The sequence below is a fragment of the Silene latifolia genome, chromosome Y (genome assembly GCF_048544455.1).
Source record: "Silene latifolia isolate original U9 population chromosome Y, ASM4854445v1, whole genome shotgun sequence".
Classification (NCBI taxonomy): domain Eukaryota; kingdom Viridiplantae; phylum Streptophyta; class Magnoliopsida; order Caryophyllales; family Caryophyllaceae; genus Silene; species Silene latifolia.
Window position 1 is genome coordinate 83,184,212 of NC_133538.1, and position 21,327 is coordinate 83,205,538.

General features: G+C 35.7%; 1 protein-coding gene across 1 annotated transcript; it reads right to left on the minus strand.

The window, feature by feature from the left end:
- Positions 1-1,286: 1,286 nt before the first annotated feature.
- On the minus strand, positions 1,287-19,317 carry LOC141627651 (pyrophosphate-energized membrane proton pump 3-like). The gene is made up of 15 exons (XM_074440883.1): positions 19,096-19,317; positions 17,957-18,335; positions 7,350-7,553; positions 6,363-6,514; positions 6,103-6,250; positions 5,891-6,023; positions 4,982-5,154; positions 4,048-4,168; positions 3,720-3,901; positions 3,112-3,549; positions 2,841-3,005; positions 2,604-2,759; positions 2,412-2,523; positions 1,953-2,172; positions 1,287-1,593 (listed from the first exon to the last, which is right to left on the minus strand). Exons 2-15 carry the CDS (start codon positions 18,047-18,049, stop codon positions 1,494-1,496), a joined length of 2,397 nt encoding a protein of 798 aa, XP_074296984.1. The 5' UTR covers positions 18,050-18,335; positions 19,096-19,317; the 3' UTR covers positions 1,287-1,493.
- Positions 19,318-21,327: the final 2,010 nt, after the last annotated feature.

Genomic DNA, 21,327 nt, shown 5'->3' on the forward strand with positions numbered 1-21,327 from the left:
TCTCAGCCCAAAAGGGGTACTCGATCGACCAGTATTAGCAGCCAACTTAGTCGATCGAGTTAGCTTCCACTGTGTCAGCATGGATGAACTCAAAACACATTCTGAAGCCACTTCATGCATCCCTAGATGACAGATTTCAGGCTCCGATTCTTCTATCTCCAAAATGCATGCAAATGGGACAAGTTCAGGCTTGATTTAGCTCACTTCAGGTCCAACCCTGCAAGTAACGCCAAACAAAACAAAGTAGACTATTCGAGGGCAATTGTAGCTAGGTGCTACATAAATAACGTAGAAATGCGTGTAAATATAGGATAAAAACCCTATGTAAAATACACGCATCATTATGGATGCAAGCAAAGTATATTAAAAGTTCTTTTTGGTGCAACTCGGTTAAGGAAGCCACAAGGATAATATGTTGTCGACTTCTTCATGATTTTACTAGTTAAGTTGACTGACATATACGGATATGCATAGTATATACTCCCTCCTATTCACTCATTTCTTCCCTCTTTCCGTTTTCATGATAGTCGGATTTTCTTCCCTCTTTCCTTTTTTAGAAGGTTTTGTGTGGTCCAAATTCAATTGTATGTGGGGTAGAGTGTTCTGTGTAGTTCAAAATCATTTTCTTATTTTTTGTGCAAAATAAAAGGAGAAGAAATGAGTGAATATGAGGGAGTATATGGGATCGCGGATATCATTTGATTGAGCACTAGGAGAGTGTGATGATTGATGGTATTCAAATTCAGATCATAAGTTTTTCTTGTGAAGTTTTCAACCGGTTACGTAAATATCGATCGTTAAAATGTGAAAGGACAAAAAGCTAACCAATTTATTTGATAACATGTTACATTATTTTTCACATCATTTTCAATGAAAACGTGACACTTCTAGTGATAACATTTTGTGGATTAAATTGTTACATTCTCTTAAAAAATGACAACATTTTGTCGGTCTATTTCAGACGGGAAAACAGCCCGTCTGGAATAAGAATTTGCGTTTACTTATCGAGTATGCAGAAAACTTTCACCTGATTGCAGATTTCACCAAGATCTTCAAATACTTTGACAAGTTTTTCTTCTGGTTTGTAACAAAAGATCTCTTGAAAGGTTAAAAGTTACAAAGATCTAGCCTGAGTTATTTCACGTCAAATAGGTACTTTTGTGATTACAATTTTTTCTATTTTATAAGAAGAAAAAAAACTATTAGCGGAACCGTAGTTTCTTAGTATCTGGATCTACCTTTCAAGTGTTCAGAATATGTTTAATAGCTGATCTGAAGCAAGTATATTCAGAAGGCGAGTAGATTGATTATAACTTATAAGGTAGCAATTTGCTGCAAAAGAGACTTCTTACTATTCAAAATATAAGAAACAAAAATTCCTGTGACTAAATATAAGTATCTCCGCAAATTTAGCAACCCTCAAACTACATCAAATACGTCAGGTAGGAGATGGTGCTCGTTTAGTTAAATCTGCAATATTGATATGGACAAGTTTACAGGAAAACAGGCGCCATAACCAGAGTAATTGTCGCAAGCATTTTGATCAGGACGTGAATCGAAGGTCCAGCTGTATCTTTGAACGGATCTCCCACCCTGCAACCAAATAATAGTGAGTCAAGTGGCAGAAGATGAATATTCGCCATTGTTGATAATTAGACTGAACCAAACCCGAAAAATACAAATTCTAGTAGACCTGACCCAAAATAGCCTGATTATAAATAGCAGTAAACAAGTGATAACAAAATATCAACAATCAGATTTAGATCCTCATACTGGGTTTATCAAAGTATCTTTCTTTTGAAGTATTCTATCGTTTTGGGAGTGGGAGAGAATCAATGAAATGGAGGGAGTAATAGATAAACACCCAATCCAAATAACGGAAACAATGAGCACTTCAGTAAGAGACAGGAATCGTCAAGATGTATGACAAAATATAAATCGTATAAACTTACGTGTCTCCTGTAATAGCAGCTTTGTGGCAATCACTACACTTGCCTCCAAGAGCCCCTGTCTCGATATACTTCTTTGCATTGTCCCAAGCTCCACCGGCAGTGTTCAGGAAAAGTGCCATAAGGATGCCGGAAACAGTTGCAAACATCAGGAAGGCAGCTACAACTTTTGCACCAAGTAATGGATGCCCAACATAATGTCCAAGAACTCGGAACACAAGACCTGTAAAAACACAAGTTTGACAGTGATTTGTAAAAGCCAGGACTCTTCATTCATTAGTGAGCCTTGAATGAGATGGTCTCACAGGTATGACCAACTTAAATTTTGAGGTAATCGTAATTTAGTTATAGGGTTAATGGATTTGTTTCGCATGTGAAACAGTCTCATGTAAGTGTTGGTGTTCATCAAAAAAGCATACTGTACAACACATTGGGTACTGCAATCAAAGAAGTAGCACCCACCTATCACTATTGGCGAAATAATGGCCAAAGCACCAGGTTTAATCATTTCCCTCAACGAGGCTGATGCTACAATAGCTACGCAACGACCATAATCGGGTTTCTCCCTGTAATCCTGCAGTCACGACAATAATCAATAACTAGCACCGAATATGTTTGTAAATTGTAATAAAGTTGGTGAAGATGAATACTTACCATGATACCTGGCCTCTCAATAAATTGCCTTCTCACTTCAGTTACCACCTCTTGAGCTGTACGGCCAACAGCTGCACAGGCCCATGCACTGAAGAGAAAAATAAGCATAGAGCCTAGTAAGCCACCAACAAAGACTTCGGGTATTGCAATATCAACCTGTAAGAGAAAAAAGTGAAAAGAATTAAGTCAAACAGCAGAACATCACCAATATCCGCCCAACACTATACGTATTCCTACCTTTTTAAAAGATATACGGGCAAACGAAGACACCTCATCCATGTAAGCACTGAAAAGAAGAAAGGAGGCAAGCGCTGCAGACCCTATAGCAAATCCTTTGGTTGTAGCTTTTGTCGTGTTCCCAACAGCATCAAGAACATCAGTAATTTCTCGAACACTTTCAGGCTGTAAAGAAGCATATAACAACTAACTTAGCATATAAGCTGATCACAGGCAACGCTATATATGTAGTTATGATAATGATAACGCATAACAATGCTTTAAAATTAACCTGCTGACTCATCTCCACAATGCCACCAGCATTATCAGCAATTGGGCCAAACATGTCCATAGTCAGGACATAGCCAGCTGTGCTTAGCATTCCCATCGTAGCCACTGCTGTTCCAAATAGCCCACCATTAGGATTTCCAGCTTCATCCACCAATCCAGAACTGCGGCCCAACCAAAAAGCTGATATAATCGCTACGCTGATAACAAGGACAGGGAGAGCTGTTGATTCCAGCCCCAAGCTCACACCAGCAATTATATTGGTCCCATGGCCAGTGGTGCTTGCAAGAGCCAATGTACGCACTGGCTCATACTTATAATCAGTGTAGTACTTGGTGATCCACACAAAGATGTATGCTGTTATAATCCCAACCAACCCACATAGGGCAAAATTAAACCAAGCTGAAGGTGCCTGCTCCGTGTAAAGCAACCAACGTGTAGACTGCAAAAGTAACCAAGAAACACGGACAATAGGAATATTTAGAAATCAAAACCAGATAGTCAGACAAGATCCAACTAATAGGGCCCAGTGAGATCATCAGAAGGCTGAAGTTACTGAGTTACTGACTAGCACATAAAGTAGATTTCGGAAGAGTCGATTTTTGAACTTACCGCGCCAAAGGCCAAAACTGCTAGCACTATGGTGACAGAATATCCTTTCTCAAGAACTTTCATTGGATCTTCTATGCCTATACCAGTCTCGCGAGTGTTTCTTATTGAGAATATACCCACAGATGAAACGACAAGATCAAAGGAGTGAACCACCAAAGGGAACAAGATAAAGCCAGATGGATCTGCGTAAACAAAATGTGGTTGGTCAATAAGAAAACAAGAGGCAAAAAAAACAGAAAGAATCATAAATGCAGTTGTTTTGTAATAGTCTCTTTCTTGTAAATCTTAGACACTGGTGGAATAAAAAATCTGCAAAGACGACACTTACCCTCAATTTTACATTGTTGTGCCATTGTCCCACCTAATATCATTGCACTTATAATTTCTGCAGCAATACTTTCGAATAGATCTGCACCACGAGCAGCACAATCACCAACATTGTCTCCAACCTGTAATATCATATCACATTTTGACTTTCAGAATGATACTTCAGTCTTCAGCCACAAAGGTTGAAATGTAAGTTAACAAATGAAGCAGTATGTGCTCCACAATGAGCAAGCAATGACAAGAGAAGGTAGCATAGAACTATAAGCCCCACTTTCCAGGGCAGCAATTCCACATCAGTACTGGACGAGTGGACGTCATCTTAAATTAATAGAAGTAAACAATACTCCATACATAACAAATTAGTTTTAAAAACAGGTTACTTTATTGCTGTTGGTTTACACAAATTGGAAAACATAAAACTTAAGGTGGTTCTATTTTTAAAGAATATATTAGATACTTGAAGAAAAAAGTAGGTGGCTTTTGCTGATAATATCAAAATATAAAACAATCAACACATTTAGCAGATATATTCTTCTTTAGCATATCTGAAACTTGGTGCGTCGTATTATGAAAATGACTCATCCACAAGATTTCACATAGCAGGAAAAATAAGTGATTCCACAAACATTTAAACATCATGGGTAGCTTCTCTTTCAACGAACTAATATGTGCCTATGTTGAATTGTTGATGGTCTCTAGCCAAAAGTCCACAACCCCACTAAACCACCAAACACATGAAATGCAATGATATCACACTAGGACCAGAAGCTATAGTGGACTTGTATTTATACACACGTAATGTAAGATTCTTAGACGGAAATCGGACTATGACACATAATCCCACCAAAAGGCCAGATTAGAAAAGGCAATAGATACCATACATAAAACTTCAGATAGAGAAAGATGGGGAAAAAAAACACTAGCGTATTAAATACCAAATCAGCAATGACAGCCGGATTACGAGGATCGTCTTCAGGTATTCCCTGCTCAACTTTTCCAACTAGGTCGGCTCCAACATCAGCTGCTTTCGTGTAGATGCCACCACCGAGTTGAGCAAAGAGAGCAACAAATGAAGCGCCAAATCCATAACCCACCAGAAGAAGAGGCACTGAATAATTTAAAAGGTCAGTCCTCATGCCAACACTTAAATGTGAATTTATTTGTGAGCTAAGAAGCAACACAAATGATTTTATTCGCATAAATAATGATTCTGACAAGAGGTATTCTTTTGGCATGGCACCAAGGCCTTAAATTTCAAAAACAGCAAAATCAATCAAAAAAGAGGAAATTAATAACTACGCCAACACAACCCAAGATTTAAAAAGAGTTCAGAAATGCAGTAAATGAGAGACATAATGCCTTGATGCGTCACGAGAGAATACAGCTATAGTTTATCAATACAGGGCTACTTGAAAGTTGAGAATCATTTCAAACATCAGGCACCGAGGTAAAACTGTTCTGCTGCTAAAAAGGGGATCTCCATTCAAGTAAATGGAATATACCTCTATATTCGATGAGATAAAAACAAACAGTAGCCATAAGGAAAAACAATTGGTGAATAATGAAGAAATACTGATATGTTTGGTGCTACTAGGCTACACGTGTCGCTTCTAAATTAATCAAAACAGTTATTTCCATAGTATCAACAAGGGATTGTAAACTGAGTAACACTTCAAGACTTTAGAATGTATCGAGTTCACCAAAAGGGTAAAATGACAAAAGCATGAACTTTACATAAACATCACGAGATCATAACTTGTATGGTCATCTTTTGAAGTTTTGACGGGCTTGTGCGGCACCTCAAACAGAGAACGCCAAAAAGATAGAAAATAAAGTAGACATACGGTCTGTGACTTTCATTGAACCCGGTGAATCCACCTCCAGCCAAACATAGAAGGCAGCATACAAAATGGCAACACCAGATACAGCCATGCCTACAACAATAATGGCTGAGAAACCACCAGCACGAACAGCTATCTGCACATGCCGTTTCATGTTGATGTATAAGATACACGCATAGACATACTTTAGCTACTAAATTACAAAGATCATTAACCTGTAGGGCTTCTCTAGCTGACCGTCTTGCTGCACTAGAAACCCTAACATTCGCACGAACAGACACCCACATGCCAACATATCCTGCTACACCTGAACACAATGATCCCAGCAGAAAAGCAATAACAGTAATAAATGCAGATGTAACCCTGCATAAGCACACACGAATTAAACAGCAGGAGTTGAGTAACACATTGGAAATTAAAATTTAGTGGTTAAAGGTATGCCAACAGATGAACAGAGCACGTGAGATAAAATTACCTTCCAATGCCTGCGGCTTCCTGCTGAGGAGTAGTACTTCGGAACAAATATATACAGAGAATAACCATTGCCAGCAGGACTGCCATTTTGAAAATACTCCCATATTGAGTCCTAAAAAACCCTTCAGCACCATCACGTATAGCATATGATATCTGGCAATATTACAAGCTTATCAAACATTGATAGACCGGCAAATAAAATTAAGAGATAGATGACATTCATCAACCAAATACTTCACAAAAGACCGCAAAATTGACATACAAACCAAATAACAAATGGCCTCAGTAGATGCCCTTTATGAGATATTTCACTAATTGAATGGCATGGTGAAATAGGATAAGAGAAGAAACGACATATTGGCCCTTAGCAGGATCAACTCTCAAGTGAGAGAAACAAAGGTACTGCACCATCCGGCCCATTCCCCTTGCTCGGAACTATCCAAAAAAAATAATTTTTCTGATTTGTAAGAGGTAGTCCAAATTAATGTTAAGACAAGTACCACAGCTTTTACATCACAAACACAAGTCTCATTGAAAAATTAGTAGGAAGAGCTTAGTAGTGAGGTCCAAACGTCCTATCAACATATATTGACCTAATGACCGATTTGCTCACCAAGTTCAGATGGTACGGTAGGTATCCAGGACATTAATTGAAACCAGTAATAGGAAAAAAAAAAAAAAAAAAAAAAAAAAAAAAAGTGCAACTATTTTAGCGAGTCATTTTGCTTTATTTTATCATAATAAGACCAAAAAATAATGTGTCTTGGGCTCTATTGAAAAAGGAAAACTTTGATTTAATGATGATCATGTAGGAAATGCAGCAGCCATATAAGTTTGCTCTTGAACAGAAAGTTCACAGAAACGATCAAACAGAAACCATAGCTAACCCATAGCTAACAGCTGCTGCTAAGCTGAGACATGCAAACTAATATTTAAGGACATTGTGGAGTGTGCGAAAAACTAGGATGAATACTAGCTCAGCCTGTACCTGAACCATCTCTGGAGGACCCTCATCCTTCGCAAGTACCCACTTTGTAAGATAGGTTGACAAAAGAAAGCTGATGGTGCAGATGAAGAAAACAAATACAATAATTGGGGATGTGCGCGCTCCAAGATAGAAGACAGTTCCAAAGGCTAAAAGCATAAGTACAAAAAGAACACGAGTGTTTAACCCCATAATGATGCGAAAAACCTGCACAAAACACAGCTGTTCAGTATTGTGAAACACATTACATGTATTCAAAGACATGCTCAAAATTGTTACGCACAAAAGCCGCTAGTTAATACAATAAACAAACTTGATGCACATCCAAATACGTCCATATAGCAGGGTATTGATATTTGAAGCTATAAACATCGGGGGAACCAGAGATCCTCTTCACCGGAAGGGCCTCGAACAGGCCAACAGCAACCCAGAACACATGCACCTCTTTAGACAACTAGAGTACAGATATTGAGGGAGGAATTGAGAGAGAGGGAGAGCATAAGAGGAAGACCTATGTGAATCAGCTCAATGAACTCTAATATGCTACTTCCTCCGTTTCATTGATTGTTCAACATATGTGAGGGTTATTCGAAAAATGTATATAATTCAATGGAACGGGGGAAGTATATTGTACAAATGTCCAAATTGATAGCATGACATTCGCTCACGGAAGTCTCGATCTCCATAGTGCTAGTAACCATTTGTAAAAATTAAGAGCATTTTATTCCTTAATATTAAGCCAATATTTTCTCAATGAATTCTTTACGTTCTCTTTTTGCACAAAATCCTATGTGTAAAACAAAAGTATAAAGTTAACCTTACTTTTCTCCTCTACTCTTTAAGGACGTAGTTGCATGCGGGAGGGAAGGGGGATCTTAAGCTTTAGTACCAATTATATGTATTTATTACCCCTAGTTTTCATACTCCTTCCGTCGCAGTGAATTCTTTACGTTTGGTTTTTGCACGAAGTCCAAGGTGTAAAACAAAAGTACAAAGTTGCCCGTTACTTTTTCTCTTCTACTCTTTAACGACCCACTTGCACATGCGTGTTGTAAGGGTCTGTTGGTAATATAATAAAAATATGTTACAAAAGGAATGTAAAGACTTGATTAAGACATCCATAAATGGAAAACGTAAAGATTTCACCAGGACGGAGTATCCAATAATATAAAGCTTCTCTCAATATTCCAATTCCTCGCATCTGCTGTAGTTCTCAAATTCTCTCGTCGCCCGTTCTACCTTTCTTTCAAGAAACTTACCATCAATATCCAATCCAGGGTTCAATATCAAAACAGGATATGTAGTAATTTTTCTTTTCACAGCATAACGCGCTTGATTGGGCCAGGCCACTCATATATATATATATATATATATATATATATATATATAATATATATATATATATATATATATATATATATAGATTTAGGATCCGGTGAGAACGACCACTCGGTGAGAACGGTGAGAACGCACTATACACTAAAAATATGTCAAATATTTTTTTTTTTACTAAAATTCAGATGCACTTTTTTCTACCCCAGGTACGCTTTTTACCGAATTCTATATACACTTTTTAAGAATGTAGGTATATCTTTTTTTATCCTAGGTACATGTTTTACGCGAATTCCATATACACTTATTTATATTCTACGTACACTTTTTTCTAAATTCTATATACACTTTTTAAGCATATAAATACACTTTTTCATAACCTAGACACACTTTCTACCTAATTATATCTATTTAAAATATTATAATACTCAATTTACATGTACACCATTTTCAAACCCCTAAAGTTGAATTCGTGAGTACCCACTACTGCCATCTCCAATCTACCGCCACACCACCCACCACCACACCACCGCCAAACACCACGCGACACCACACATAAAAAACTGTTGGCTTTCGCACTCTCTTCACATCACCACGCATTTGCCTTCTCGCTAACCAACTCCGGCGTGCTTTCGCCGCCATCGAAACGACCAGTATATAAACAACCAAAAAGGGTGAAAAGGATAAGATGGAGGGACGTGATAGGCGACAAACGGTGGAAAGGAGATGTAAGAACGATGATTTTCGCTAATAATGTGATAGGCGACGATTGATTTTTTGAAATTCAATTAGGTTTTTAGTAAATCTAAAAAAGGAGATGTGAGAACGATGATTTTCGCTAGTAATGTGATAGGCCACGACGGTGGAAAGGATAAGATGGAGGGACGTGGTTGGTGGCCGGAAATACACGCCGAAGGGGTTATCACGGTAAGATGAGGGTGGGGATGGCGACCGTTTGGCAGTGAATTAGGGCTGTCTAGAATGTGTCGTGGTCGTCGGCGACGTCGCCGTTGTTTTCTGGGGGACTGGTGATGTTGTCAGCGTTAGTCATGGTGGCTATCGGTGAAGGTATGCTTGGTGTCAGTGGTAAACGTCGATGTTTCCGGTATAATATGAGGTTGTCGGCTTCGTCTGTGGTCGCCGGTACGTCCGAATGTGGCTGGGGAATTCACTGGTGTATGATTGGTCTAATTGTTGTTGAAATATATAGCTGGCAGTTCGCAGGTCTATGTTTGGTGGATTGTTATTTTAATTATCGTTCTCACCGAATGTTCGTTCTCACGATCTTGCCTCTATATATATATATATATATATATATATATATATATATATATAGAGGAAGGATCAACTAAGGTCCTTTATATATTTGAGTCCATAAGTTCTATTGTGAGCCATTGGATGGAGGGAGATGGATGGCCAAGATCAACCTCCAAAAATGTGTTTATGTACTAATATCACTCATTCTCTCCTCCTTCACTAATCTTTCTAATTAATCACTAATTCACTATAACTTCTTTTCCTCTCATCCACTTTTCTCACATATCACACAACTCATCTTCTCTCTAAAACCCAAAAAAATCCAAATAAATAAAAAACCCAAAACCCAAATAAATAAATAAAACCCAAAAAATCCAATTAAATCAAAAAACCCAAAAAATCCAATTAAATCAAAAAACCCAAATAAATCATTCATTCTTCTCTTCCTCATTCACCACCACCCACCACTATCCCACCCCGACACCAACTCACCACCCACCACCGCCGCCACCGCACCGCCGCCACCTTTTTTTTTTTTTTTTTTTTTCGTTTGGTGTTTATTTTCATGTTTTGAGTTGTTTTTTCCATTCATTTTTTGTTGTTGTCTTTTATTTTCTTTTATTTTGTTACTTCTCGTTTTTTATTCATTTTCTCAAATCTCTTCTTGTTATACTTTTTTTTAAGATTTCGGGTTTTAAATCTCGTTTTTTTTTTATGAGATACTTTTTTTTCATCTAAGATCTACTAAAATATTTTTCATAAAATTTGTTGTTTTAATCTTAGCCATATAAAAATTCTTATAATTTGTTGATTTTAATCTTATAATTGACTAAAGTTATACAAAAATGGACTAAAGTTATACAAAAATGAACCAAAATTATACAAAAATAGACCAAAGTTATACAAAAAAAGACTAAAGTTATACAAAAAATTGGACTAAAGTTATACAAAAAATGAACCAAAGTTATACAAAAATGAACCAAAGTTATACAAAAATGAACCAAAGTTATACAAAAAATCAACCAGAGTTATACAAAAATCGACCAGAGTTATACAAAAATGCACCAAAGTTATACAAAAAATGGACTAAAGTTATACAAAAATGAACCAAAGTTATACAAAACTGAACCAGAGTTATACAAAAATGAACCAAAGTTATACAAAAATGAACCAAAGTTATACAAAAATGGTCTAAAGTTATACAAAAATGGACTAACTTTTGTATAACTCTGGTGCATTTTTGTATAACTCTGGTGCATTTTTGTATAACTCTGGTGAATTTTTGTATAACTCTGGTCCATTTTTGTATAACTCTGGTGCATTTTTGTATAACTCTGGTGCATTTTTGTATAACTCTGGTCCATTTTTGTATAACTTTGGTTCATTTTTGTATAACTTTGATTCATTTTTTTTATAACTTTAGTCCAATTTTTTGTATAACTCTGGTGCATTTTTGTATAACTCTGGTCCATTTTTGTATAACTTTGGTTCATTTTTGTATAACTTTGGTTCATTTTTGTATATTTTTGTATAACTTTAGTCCATTGTTGTATGACTTTAGTCCAATTTTTGTATAACTTTGGTGCATTTTTGTATAACTCTGGTCGATTTTTGAATAACTTTGGTTCATTTTTGTATAACTTTGGTTCATTTTTGTATAACTTTAGTTCAATTTTTTGTATAACTTTAGTCCATTTTTGTATAACTTTGGTTCATTTTTGTATAACTTTGGTTCATTTTTGTATAACTTTAGTCCATTGTTGTATGACTTTAGTCCAATTTTTGTATAACTTTAGTCTTTTTTTGTATAACTTTGGTCTATTTTTGTATAACTTCAGTCCTTTTTTGTATAACTTTAGTCCATTTTTGTATAACTTTAGTCCTTATTTGAATAACTTTTGTCCTTATTTGTATAACTTCAATCATTTTTTGTATAATTGTAGTCCAAATTTGTCTAACTTTAGTCCTTATTTGTATAACTTTAGTCCTTATTTGTATAACTTCAGTCCAAATTTGTGTAATTTTAGTCCAAAATTGTATAACTTTATTCCATAAGAGTATAACTTCAGTCATAAAATGTATAACTTTAGTCATAAAATGTATAACTTTAGTCATAAAATGTATAACTTTAGTCGTAAATAATAAAAAAATCAAACAATAAAAAAAATAAAATCAAAACATAACACAAATCATAAAATCAAACAAATAAAAAAACTTGAATAACAATAATAAAAACCAAATAACAATAATAACAATAACAAAACAAAAAACCAAATAACAATCACAAAAAACCAAATCTAAAATCTAAAAAGAAAACCAAATAACAAAACCAAATTTAAATATCGTGTGTATAACTCTAATGCACGTAGTGTATAACTTTAATAGACAAGATGTATAACTTTAGTCCAAAAAATCAAATAACAAATTTGTGTAACTTCAATTTATACAATGTATAACTTTAGACATTAATAGTATAACTCTATTTTGATTATTGTATAACTTTAGCCCAAAATATGAAACTTAAAAAAAAATTAATTTCCTATATAGATCTGAAAATTAAAAAGAAAAAAAACCGTAAAACTAACCAAAACTACATCTACAATAAAAAACCAAATAACAATGACAAAAACCAAATAACAATAATAAAAAAACCAAAAACAATAATAACAATAACAAAACCAAAATATAAAAACTAGATCTAAAATCAAAGTCAATCCAAACATCATCAAAAGAAATACATGAATCCAAACATGAATCCAAACGCCATCGGTCTAGATTTGTTGATTTTAATATAATTTTATGTAACTTTTAGGAATATAAAAAAAAAAACACCCAACCACAAATTAAAAACATGAAAATCAGCACAAACAAACACCCAACCACAAAAAAACGGAAGATAATCAAACAAATCATCAATACCCAACCACAAATTAAAAAAAAAAACTGAAAAAGAGAGAATGATGGCCGACAACCAGCACAACCGTCGCCCATAAAACCACCAGCGATCCATAACCGTCACCCTCCACCCCAGATCTAAAAAAAAAAGAAAAAAGGAGAAGGAGGGAGGCCGGCGAGGGCGGTGGGGTTGTTTGGTGATGGTGGTGTTGGAGGAGCAGAGAAGGAAGGGGGATGTCGGGTTCTGTGGTGGTGTCGTGGTAGATGGAGGAAATGGCGAGATGTCGTGGTCGCAGGGCGTTGGTGGTGGTAGCGGTGGCGGCGGCGAGTTCTTTTGTGGTTGTGGTTTTGGGTTTGTGAGAGGGATGCGTGGTGGTGGAGTCGGGATTGGTTGTTGGTGGTCCCGGTGTTGTGGTCTGACGGTATGGTGGCGGTGAATGGTGATGGTGAATGGTGGTGGAGTAAAGGAGGGAGGACGGTATGGTGGTGGTGAATGGTGGTGGAAAGGTGGTTTGTTGTTGTCGATGAAGTTGTTCTTGTTTTTCTTTTTTTTGGTTTTTTTTTGTTGGTTTTTTTTTTTGTTGATTTGGTTTTTTTTTTTTAAGAGAATGAGAGAAAGATGAGAGAGAATGAGTGTATGAGAGAAGTGTGAATGAATGAATAATGAGGAAGTGAGTTGGGAGATTAGAATGTTGATAGAGTTGTACAAAATTAGGTAGAGTTATACACAATTAGGGAAGGAGATTAGGGAGGGAGAATTGTGACCCTTCAATGAGATGTAATCTCATCCCTCCATCCCTTCCATCCAAGGGCTCTTATAAGGACTTAGGACCTTATATGGTATAAGGACCTTATAAGAACCCTTCTATATATATATATATATATATATATATATATATATATATATATATATATATATATATATAGTATTAAGATCAAATGAGTCCTCCTCTTACATGTGAGTCCATAAGTCCTCTTGAGGACCATTGGATGAGGGAGATGAAGGGCAAGGATTGAAAGCAAAAAAAAGGAGATTAATCCTAATTAAACCCTCTCCCTCTCTACTTTTACTAACCCACATTAATCAAACATTAATCTACTATATATAATTTATTTTTACACTCCCTTCTCTCTCCTTCACATAATTCATTTCTCTACTACCTCTCTAAAAACCCAAATTAATTCAAAACCTAAATATACTCTCATCCTAACAAAAAAAAACCCAATTAATTCACCATCCACCACCACCCACCTACCCCATCACCGGCCACCACCTCCACGCACCATCCTACGCCCACCCGCGTCATCCCCACCTCCCCCACACACCACCTATGCCTACGCACTACCACCCGCGTCACCACCAACATAGACCCACACCTCCACTGCCGGTATCACCACCACCCGACCACCCTCCTCCACACGTCACCACCAGATCTGGCGCCTCACTCCCCTGCTTCACGCCCCACCGCCGTCACTGCCGCCCCTCTTTCTTCCACTTCTCATTGTTTTTTTTTTCTTTTTTCCAGATCTGTTTCTTTGTTTTTTTTTTTTTTCTTCTTCTCACACGTCTCCTGTTTCTCTTTATTTGTTTTTTTAAATTTATTGTTGTTGGTTATATGGTAACACCCACAAGATCTACACTTTCTTTTTCTATTTTCCTTAGCAAATTTTGATATGTGGGTGTTTTTTTTCTTTTTCTTCTCTCCCCTGTGTCGAAATTGTTAATCTTTTTTTTTTTTTATCATTTCCCAGATTTCGTTTATGATTTTTGTTATTTTTTTCTTTTTTTGAGAAAAACCCACACACGGGTTTACAACCTTTCATTCAAATCGGCAACTGCAAGATCAACAATACGACTCGGAATAGTCGAATCATCGAAAAACAGACTACCACCAACCTTACAAAAGTGAGCTAATTCATGAGCAAGTAAATTAAAATTTCTACTACTAAAAGACCAAGAAACGGAATTAAAATTACGACAAAACAAATTAATCTCGTCGATGACAACGTGGAAGTCACTCCGTCCAGTGTGAGTGTGACCGTGTTGAAGCGCCTCAATGAGTTCTTTACAGTCACCTTCTAAGCAAATATCTCGAACCTTCGTCCTCTTAGCAAGCTGCAGCCCAACCAAAACCGCCTCTGCTTCCGCCACCCGAGCTGTGAACTCCTCCCTCCGTCTCTCTGCCCATCCCTATCTGACCGTCCCATGCTCATCCCTACATACCACTCCAATACCCATCCCGTCTCCCTCTTTAACTCCCGCATCGACGTTAATTTTAACCAATCCATGACTGGGTTTTTGCCACCCCCGTACCTCCCCTGGCCTTGTTCCTCTCTCCCCCTGTTCCCTTCTCGCCCTCTGTTCAACAGCAGCCACCTCAACCTCCTCCATCTCCTTCAGCAACTCTCTTACTCTCTCTTACTCTGGCCACCACACGGCTTATTTGAACATCGCGCCCCTCAAACACCACTCCATTCCGCACCTCCCACACTGCCCATACTCCCATAACGAACCTCACTGTCTCCTCTCCCAAAGCCCAGCCACCCAACCACAACCCCGTGCGAGATGGAGACAAGTCTCCACCTCACATAAGCAAACCGGACAAGTCGTGTTAGAAGACCTTATACGGGATGCTATATTCCGCTTAGTAGCGATTGCATTGCAACAAAATTGCCAGAAAAATATTTTGACTCGAGGTAACACTCTCATTCTCCATATTTTGTTCCACAACCACTTTTCTCTCCCTCTATCCGACTGTTCTTCACCCGCCTCTAAAGTTCCAGCCAACGCCCTATACGCAGACTTCACCGAGTAATTGCCATTTTTCTCCAAATCCCAAAGCCAAATGTCTTCCTCGTGCTGTCGCCCAACCCGCATATTGAGAATACGTTGTTGATCAATTTGCAAGAAAATAGAACGTACCTTATGCGTATCTCACCTACATCCATCAGCCGTAAGTAAGTCCGCCACCATCATACTCGGGTCATAATCTCCTCTGTTTGTAATCACCATGCGAGAACAGGAGCCTGCAATCCACGGGTCGTTCCAAACTCGAGTACTTAGCCCATTGCCCACCCTGCGCCTTATGCCCACCATTATATTGTTTTGTTTTGTTATTTTTCTTATTTTTTCTCCTGCGATTTTCACCTTTTTTTCTCTTTTTTCGCTTGTTTCTTATTTTGTTTTGTTGGTGATGTTGGTGAATGTGTTGGTGACTCGATTTTTTCAAATCTCGTTTCACCTTTTTTCTTTTGTGTATTTTTGTTTTATTTTGTTTCTGATTTTGTTTTTTAAATTTGGGAATTAGTGTGGTTGTTGGTGTTTTTGGTGTCCTAGATCTATTTATTTTTCTCATATTCTCTTTATTTGTTAATTTTTATCTTCTAATGAAATTAACATTACACTTATTTCTATTAAAATTACAATTATATTCATTAAAGTTACACTTTTATCTATTACAATTACACTTTTTTCTATTAAAGTTATACTTTTTTTATTAAAGTTACATTTTTCTCTATTATTAAAGTTACACTTTTCTCTATTAAAATTACACTTTTTTCTATTAAAATTACAATTTTTTCTGTTAAAATTATACTTTTTTTTGTTAAAATTACAATTTTTACTATTAAAATTACTCTTTTTCCTGCTAGAATTACACTTTTTTCTGCTAAAATTACACTTTCTGTTAGAATTAGTCTTTTTTCTGCTAAAATTACTTTTTTTCTGCTAGAATTACTCTTTTTTCTGATAGAATTACTCTTTTTTCTGCTAAAATTACACTTTTTCTGCTAGAATTACACTTACTATTGGACTAATGTTACACTCTCAATGGACTTGGTTATATTCTCATTGGACTAATGTTACACTCTCAATGGACTAAAATTACATTCTCAGTGTACTGAAATTACACTTTCCTAGACTAAAATTACATTCTCCTGAACTAAAATAACAATCTCATTGGACTGAAATTACACTAAAATAACAATCTCATTGAACTGAAATTACACTTTCCTGGACTAAAATAACACTTTTTGTCGTTAAAATAACACTCGTAAAATGCTAAAATTACAATAACTTGTGATAAAATTACAAAAATTCAAAATATTATTCGTCAAAATCACTCGAAAAAGACTGAAGTTAAACTTATAAAACGCAAAATTCTCGTAAACATTCCTTAAAATTACACTTTTTGCTGTTAGAATTACACTCGTAAAATCCTAAAATGTCGAAAACTTGTCTCGAAAAAAAAAACGAAAAAAACCGAAACAGGAAAAATGTTAACAAAATTTTCATAAACTTTGAATTATAAGACAAAAGATGGTGTTAATTGTGTATGATAATGAATTAGTGAATGTATTACTAAAACTAGAGAGAGAAGTGAATTAATTAGTGTTAGTGTGTTTCTTGCTTTCAATCTCAACCTTCCACCATGCATGATCTAAGGGATATGGGAGGGACTTATGGACTCAAAACATATGAAGGACTTATAAGAACTTTACACTATATATATATATATATATATATATATATATATATATATATATATATATATATATATATATATATATATATATATATATAGTCGGGATCCGGTGAGAACTCCTAAATATTTGAGGATTGAGGATTAGTGAATACAATATCACGGGTTCTTCAATACAATATCACGAAAAAAAATTAGACTTGTCCAAAAAAAAAAAATAAATTTTGAAAAAAAAAATAAATTTTTTTTTTTGTTGCTTTGTTTGTTTTTTTAAATGTGTGATATTGTTTCGAATAACTTTTTGTGATATTGTATTGAACAACTTTGTGATATTGTAATGAAATCCTCAATCCTCAAAAAGATAGTGTATACTCACATGATCCCATTCCTATATATATATATATATATATATATATATATATATATAAAAGGAAAAAACAGAAACTAGACTAATGGATAAATTAGTCATTCAAGACTTCAAGTATAACGCTGTAAAACTCAAAACCATGGATATCTTTGCTGAAGCCAAATGGCATGAGGTTAAACAAACCTAAGCTGAAAATAAGCCAAAATCAATCCCACATAAACAGACATCACAACATCTTTGTCCACCAAATTGCCACTCTTAGGAAAAAGAGGTCTCACCAAAGGAGTGTAAGGTTTTGAGCGCATGTCTGGGAAAGTACGGGGCTTATCTTGGTAAGACCCCAAGGAACCACTCTCCATATCAGCCATCATGATGGAATGGACGGAATTCACCCTCCTGGCCACAGGGATTGTGCCGAACTCGCCACTTTGGGGGAACTCACCCCACGAACTCGGTCATTTGTATTTTGAAATCTTTGTTTCTCGAACCCCCAAACAATTCCAAGATGTCCTGGATAACGGGAAATATCACCTCTTTCAAATCCAAAGCTCCCACATTACTCGATTATGAACCTAGTAACTTCACTTAGTTCTCGCTTAAACGCAAATTTCCTCTAACTTCAAACCACTTCAATTTTTCCCAACTTTACTGACTTCTCTGTAAAATGACACCCCAATAAATCTCATTAGGTCAAAATACTAAATTGACATGAACGTTCCGCTTCTCTAAAACATAAATACTAATTTATTTATTTTTAAAAAAAACATAGGAGTGTGAAATATTTATGATACAATAAAATCTTATCTTAAATACTTCATAGAGTTCATACAACTTTTACTGTCACTATCACAAAACTTTTAAGAATTAAGAATCAAACAAAAATAAGATCAGCATTCATTTAACTATCGAAAAGCTTACAACTTTTCACCAGAAAATATACAAATATTCGCGAAAAAAAAATTAAGCTTAACAAAATAGAATAATACACTTCTTTTCTAAAACGAAAACGCTAATTCTTATATGAGACGGTCAAATGATAAGCTTATTTTGAGACCTCTCACATAATCGGTAATTTGCCATTCTTTTTTTTAGTGATTTTCGAATTTAGTTATAGGCTCCGTCTAACATTATCTTAACATGAGACGGTCTCGCAGAATTTTAAACATTCAACTACAGCGTCTACAGCTACTACATTCACAAGAACAAATCGAACAAAATAAACAATCTCAAAGCAACATCAAAACCCTAAAGAACACAAATTAACGAAATTTCACACCATGCGTCAATCAACAACAACATCAATTCAAAAATGCAATTCGATTAAACAAAGATCAAATTAGTCAACAAAAATCAGAAAAATTAACAGCGATCTAAAGATTAATGTAAGAAATTGAGAGAATTAATGGAAAAAACTTACGAAAATGATGAAATGGAAGATTAGATCTTGTGAGAATGTTGGAAATACGGTAGCTAAATAACGGTTCTTCTGTCAGTTCTGCAACTCCTCACAGTTTTAGAGAGAGAAAGTAGAAATATGGAATTGTTTTGGTGTCTCAGTCACTAGGTGAGTGCATTATTTTTATTTTTTATTTTTTATTTTTAGTTCCGAAAGACGGTATTTCGATAAATTTTGTGCGACATCAATTACTTAAAATGAGTGAGTATGTATAATAAATAATTTATTTAAATATTAATGTGAAAATGGTTTGGAGTATTGGAGGTAATAAAAGAGGGTTGATTTTCATCGACGACGTTTTATTAAATATCGACGACGTTTTTTAAAAAAAGACGATAACTGTCATTCCACTCATCCAACACTTTTTCTCTCTAAAAAATTTCCTCTCAAATTCTACTAAAAATCAACTAAATTTAAAAAAAAAAAACCAACAACAACAATTTACAATAAAACGGATCCCGAATCACCGGTACGTAAACAACTTAATCGCTTCATTATCTGCTTAATTTTCATTTTTTTGCGCATCGTTAATTCTATTCGATAGTTGATTTACATTACGTATTAACTTAGTAGTAGCGAAATTGCGATTTTTCTGCGCAAATCAGAAATTTGTCCCCCGAAGGTTGAACCATGGACCAAAGTTGAGATCCAACGTTCAGCTCATGGTCCAAACGTTGGAAACCAACGTTTACCATGGTCCAAACGTTGGATTTCCACGTTTGCCATGGTCCAAACGTTGGAATCCATTGTTTGGCCATGGTTGAACGTTGGAAACCAATGTTTGGCCATGCTCGATTGTTGAGTCTCGTGGTTTAGCCATGGATTACTCGTTTTATATTGTTTTGCTTTCGTTTTACGCAATTTATTTAGGTTATAAATCTTTTTTATTGTCTTACTATAGTCCGTATTGCTTGTAACACGATTCGTGGGAGACTTTTGGCGAGAATTCAATTGATTACAACCCGTTGTTCGAGACTACTACAAATTTCGAAACGCGTGACGATGCTTTCAATTGGGCTAATAAAGTTGCGTTCGAGAATGGGTTTGCTTTGGTTAAAGCAAATAACGGAGCTAAAAAGATAAAAAAGAACGGGTTGTTGGCAAGTTATTTTCGATGTAAAAGACATGGGTTACCAAACCGATCGTATGATCTTGAAAAACCAAAGAGGTCGCGGAAGTGTTCATGCAAGTTTCGTATTCGTGCCGTTCAAAATTTCGTGTCTAAAAATTATCAAGTGACGATAGTGTGGAACATTGTAACCTCCGAGGGTGGTGTAATACATAACCACAATGTAGCCGTTTATAAGGACGGGGATCGGCACTTTGCGGGATCGGACGCGGAAGAGAAGGCATATGTTAGGCAACAAACTATAGCCGGGGTTCTACCGAGGGATATTAAAAATGCTCTTCATTTGAAAACCCTAGAAAAACCTCAACCGTCAAGCACCAGCTATATAATGAAACAAGGAAAATTAGGAAAGAAGTTAGGGGTGAAAGAAACACCGCTCAGCAAATGTTGGCTCTAGCGGTAGAAGCGAAATACGTCCATTGGCATGAGATTAATTCCGAGACAAAAGAGTTGACTGGGTAACCCCCCCAGGTGTACGTGATAGCCTGCAAACCACATACATTAGGCCAACCACCCATTAGGGGGTGATGATTGTGCGTTTTATATTTTAATAAAAATAAAATTTATGAAGTATATATCATTATTGTTTACTTTTTAGTTATAAAAATATTTATAGGATAATATCACGAGTTGAATATTTAATACCTAGATTAAATCGTTTTAATCGTGCATCAGTCAAAATTTTCATATTGTCATGTTTCATTAATTAACAATCAAATCGATATTAAAAGAAAAATGGGTTAAAATTTTCATTTTAAACGTGCAAGGGTCAAAAGTTCCGATTTAAACGTCCACCATCAAAATTTTCATTTCAAATGTGCACGGGTCAAAAATTTCATTTTAAACTTGCACGGGTAGTACAAAGGAGCACGAATTTGACTAAATGAAAAACAGATTTAACAATTTGCACTGGTAACTAATTATTCAGACCGATACAATTTTACTGATTTTGTTTTATTTTTAGCTGAATAAATTTGTTTGATATGTAAGTTCGATTTTTTTGTCGCCTGAGTAACAAGTTAAAGTAGTAACTCAAATTTAGTTAACAAGGTGGTATATTATAC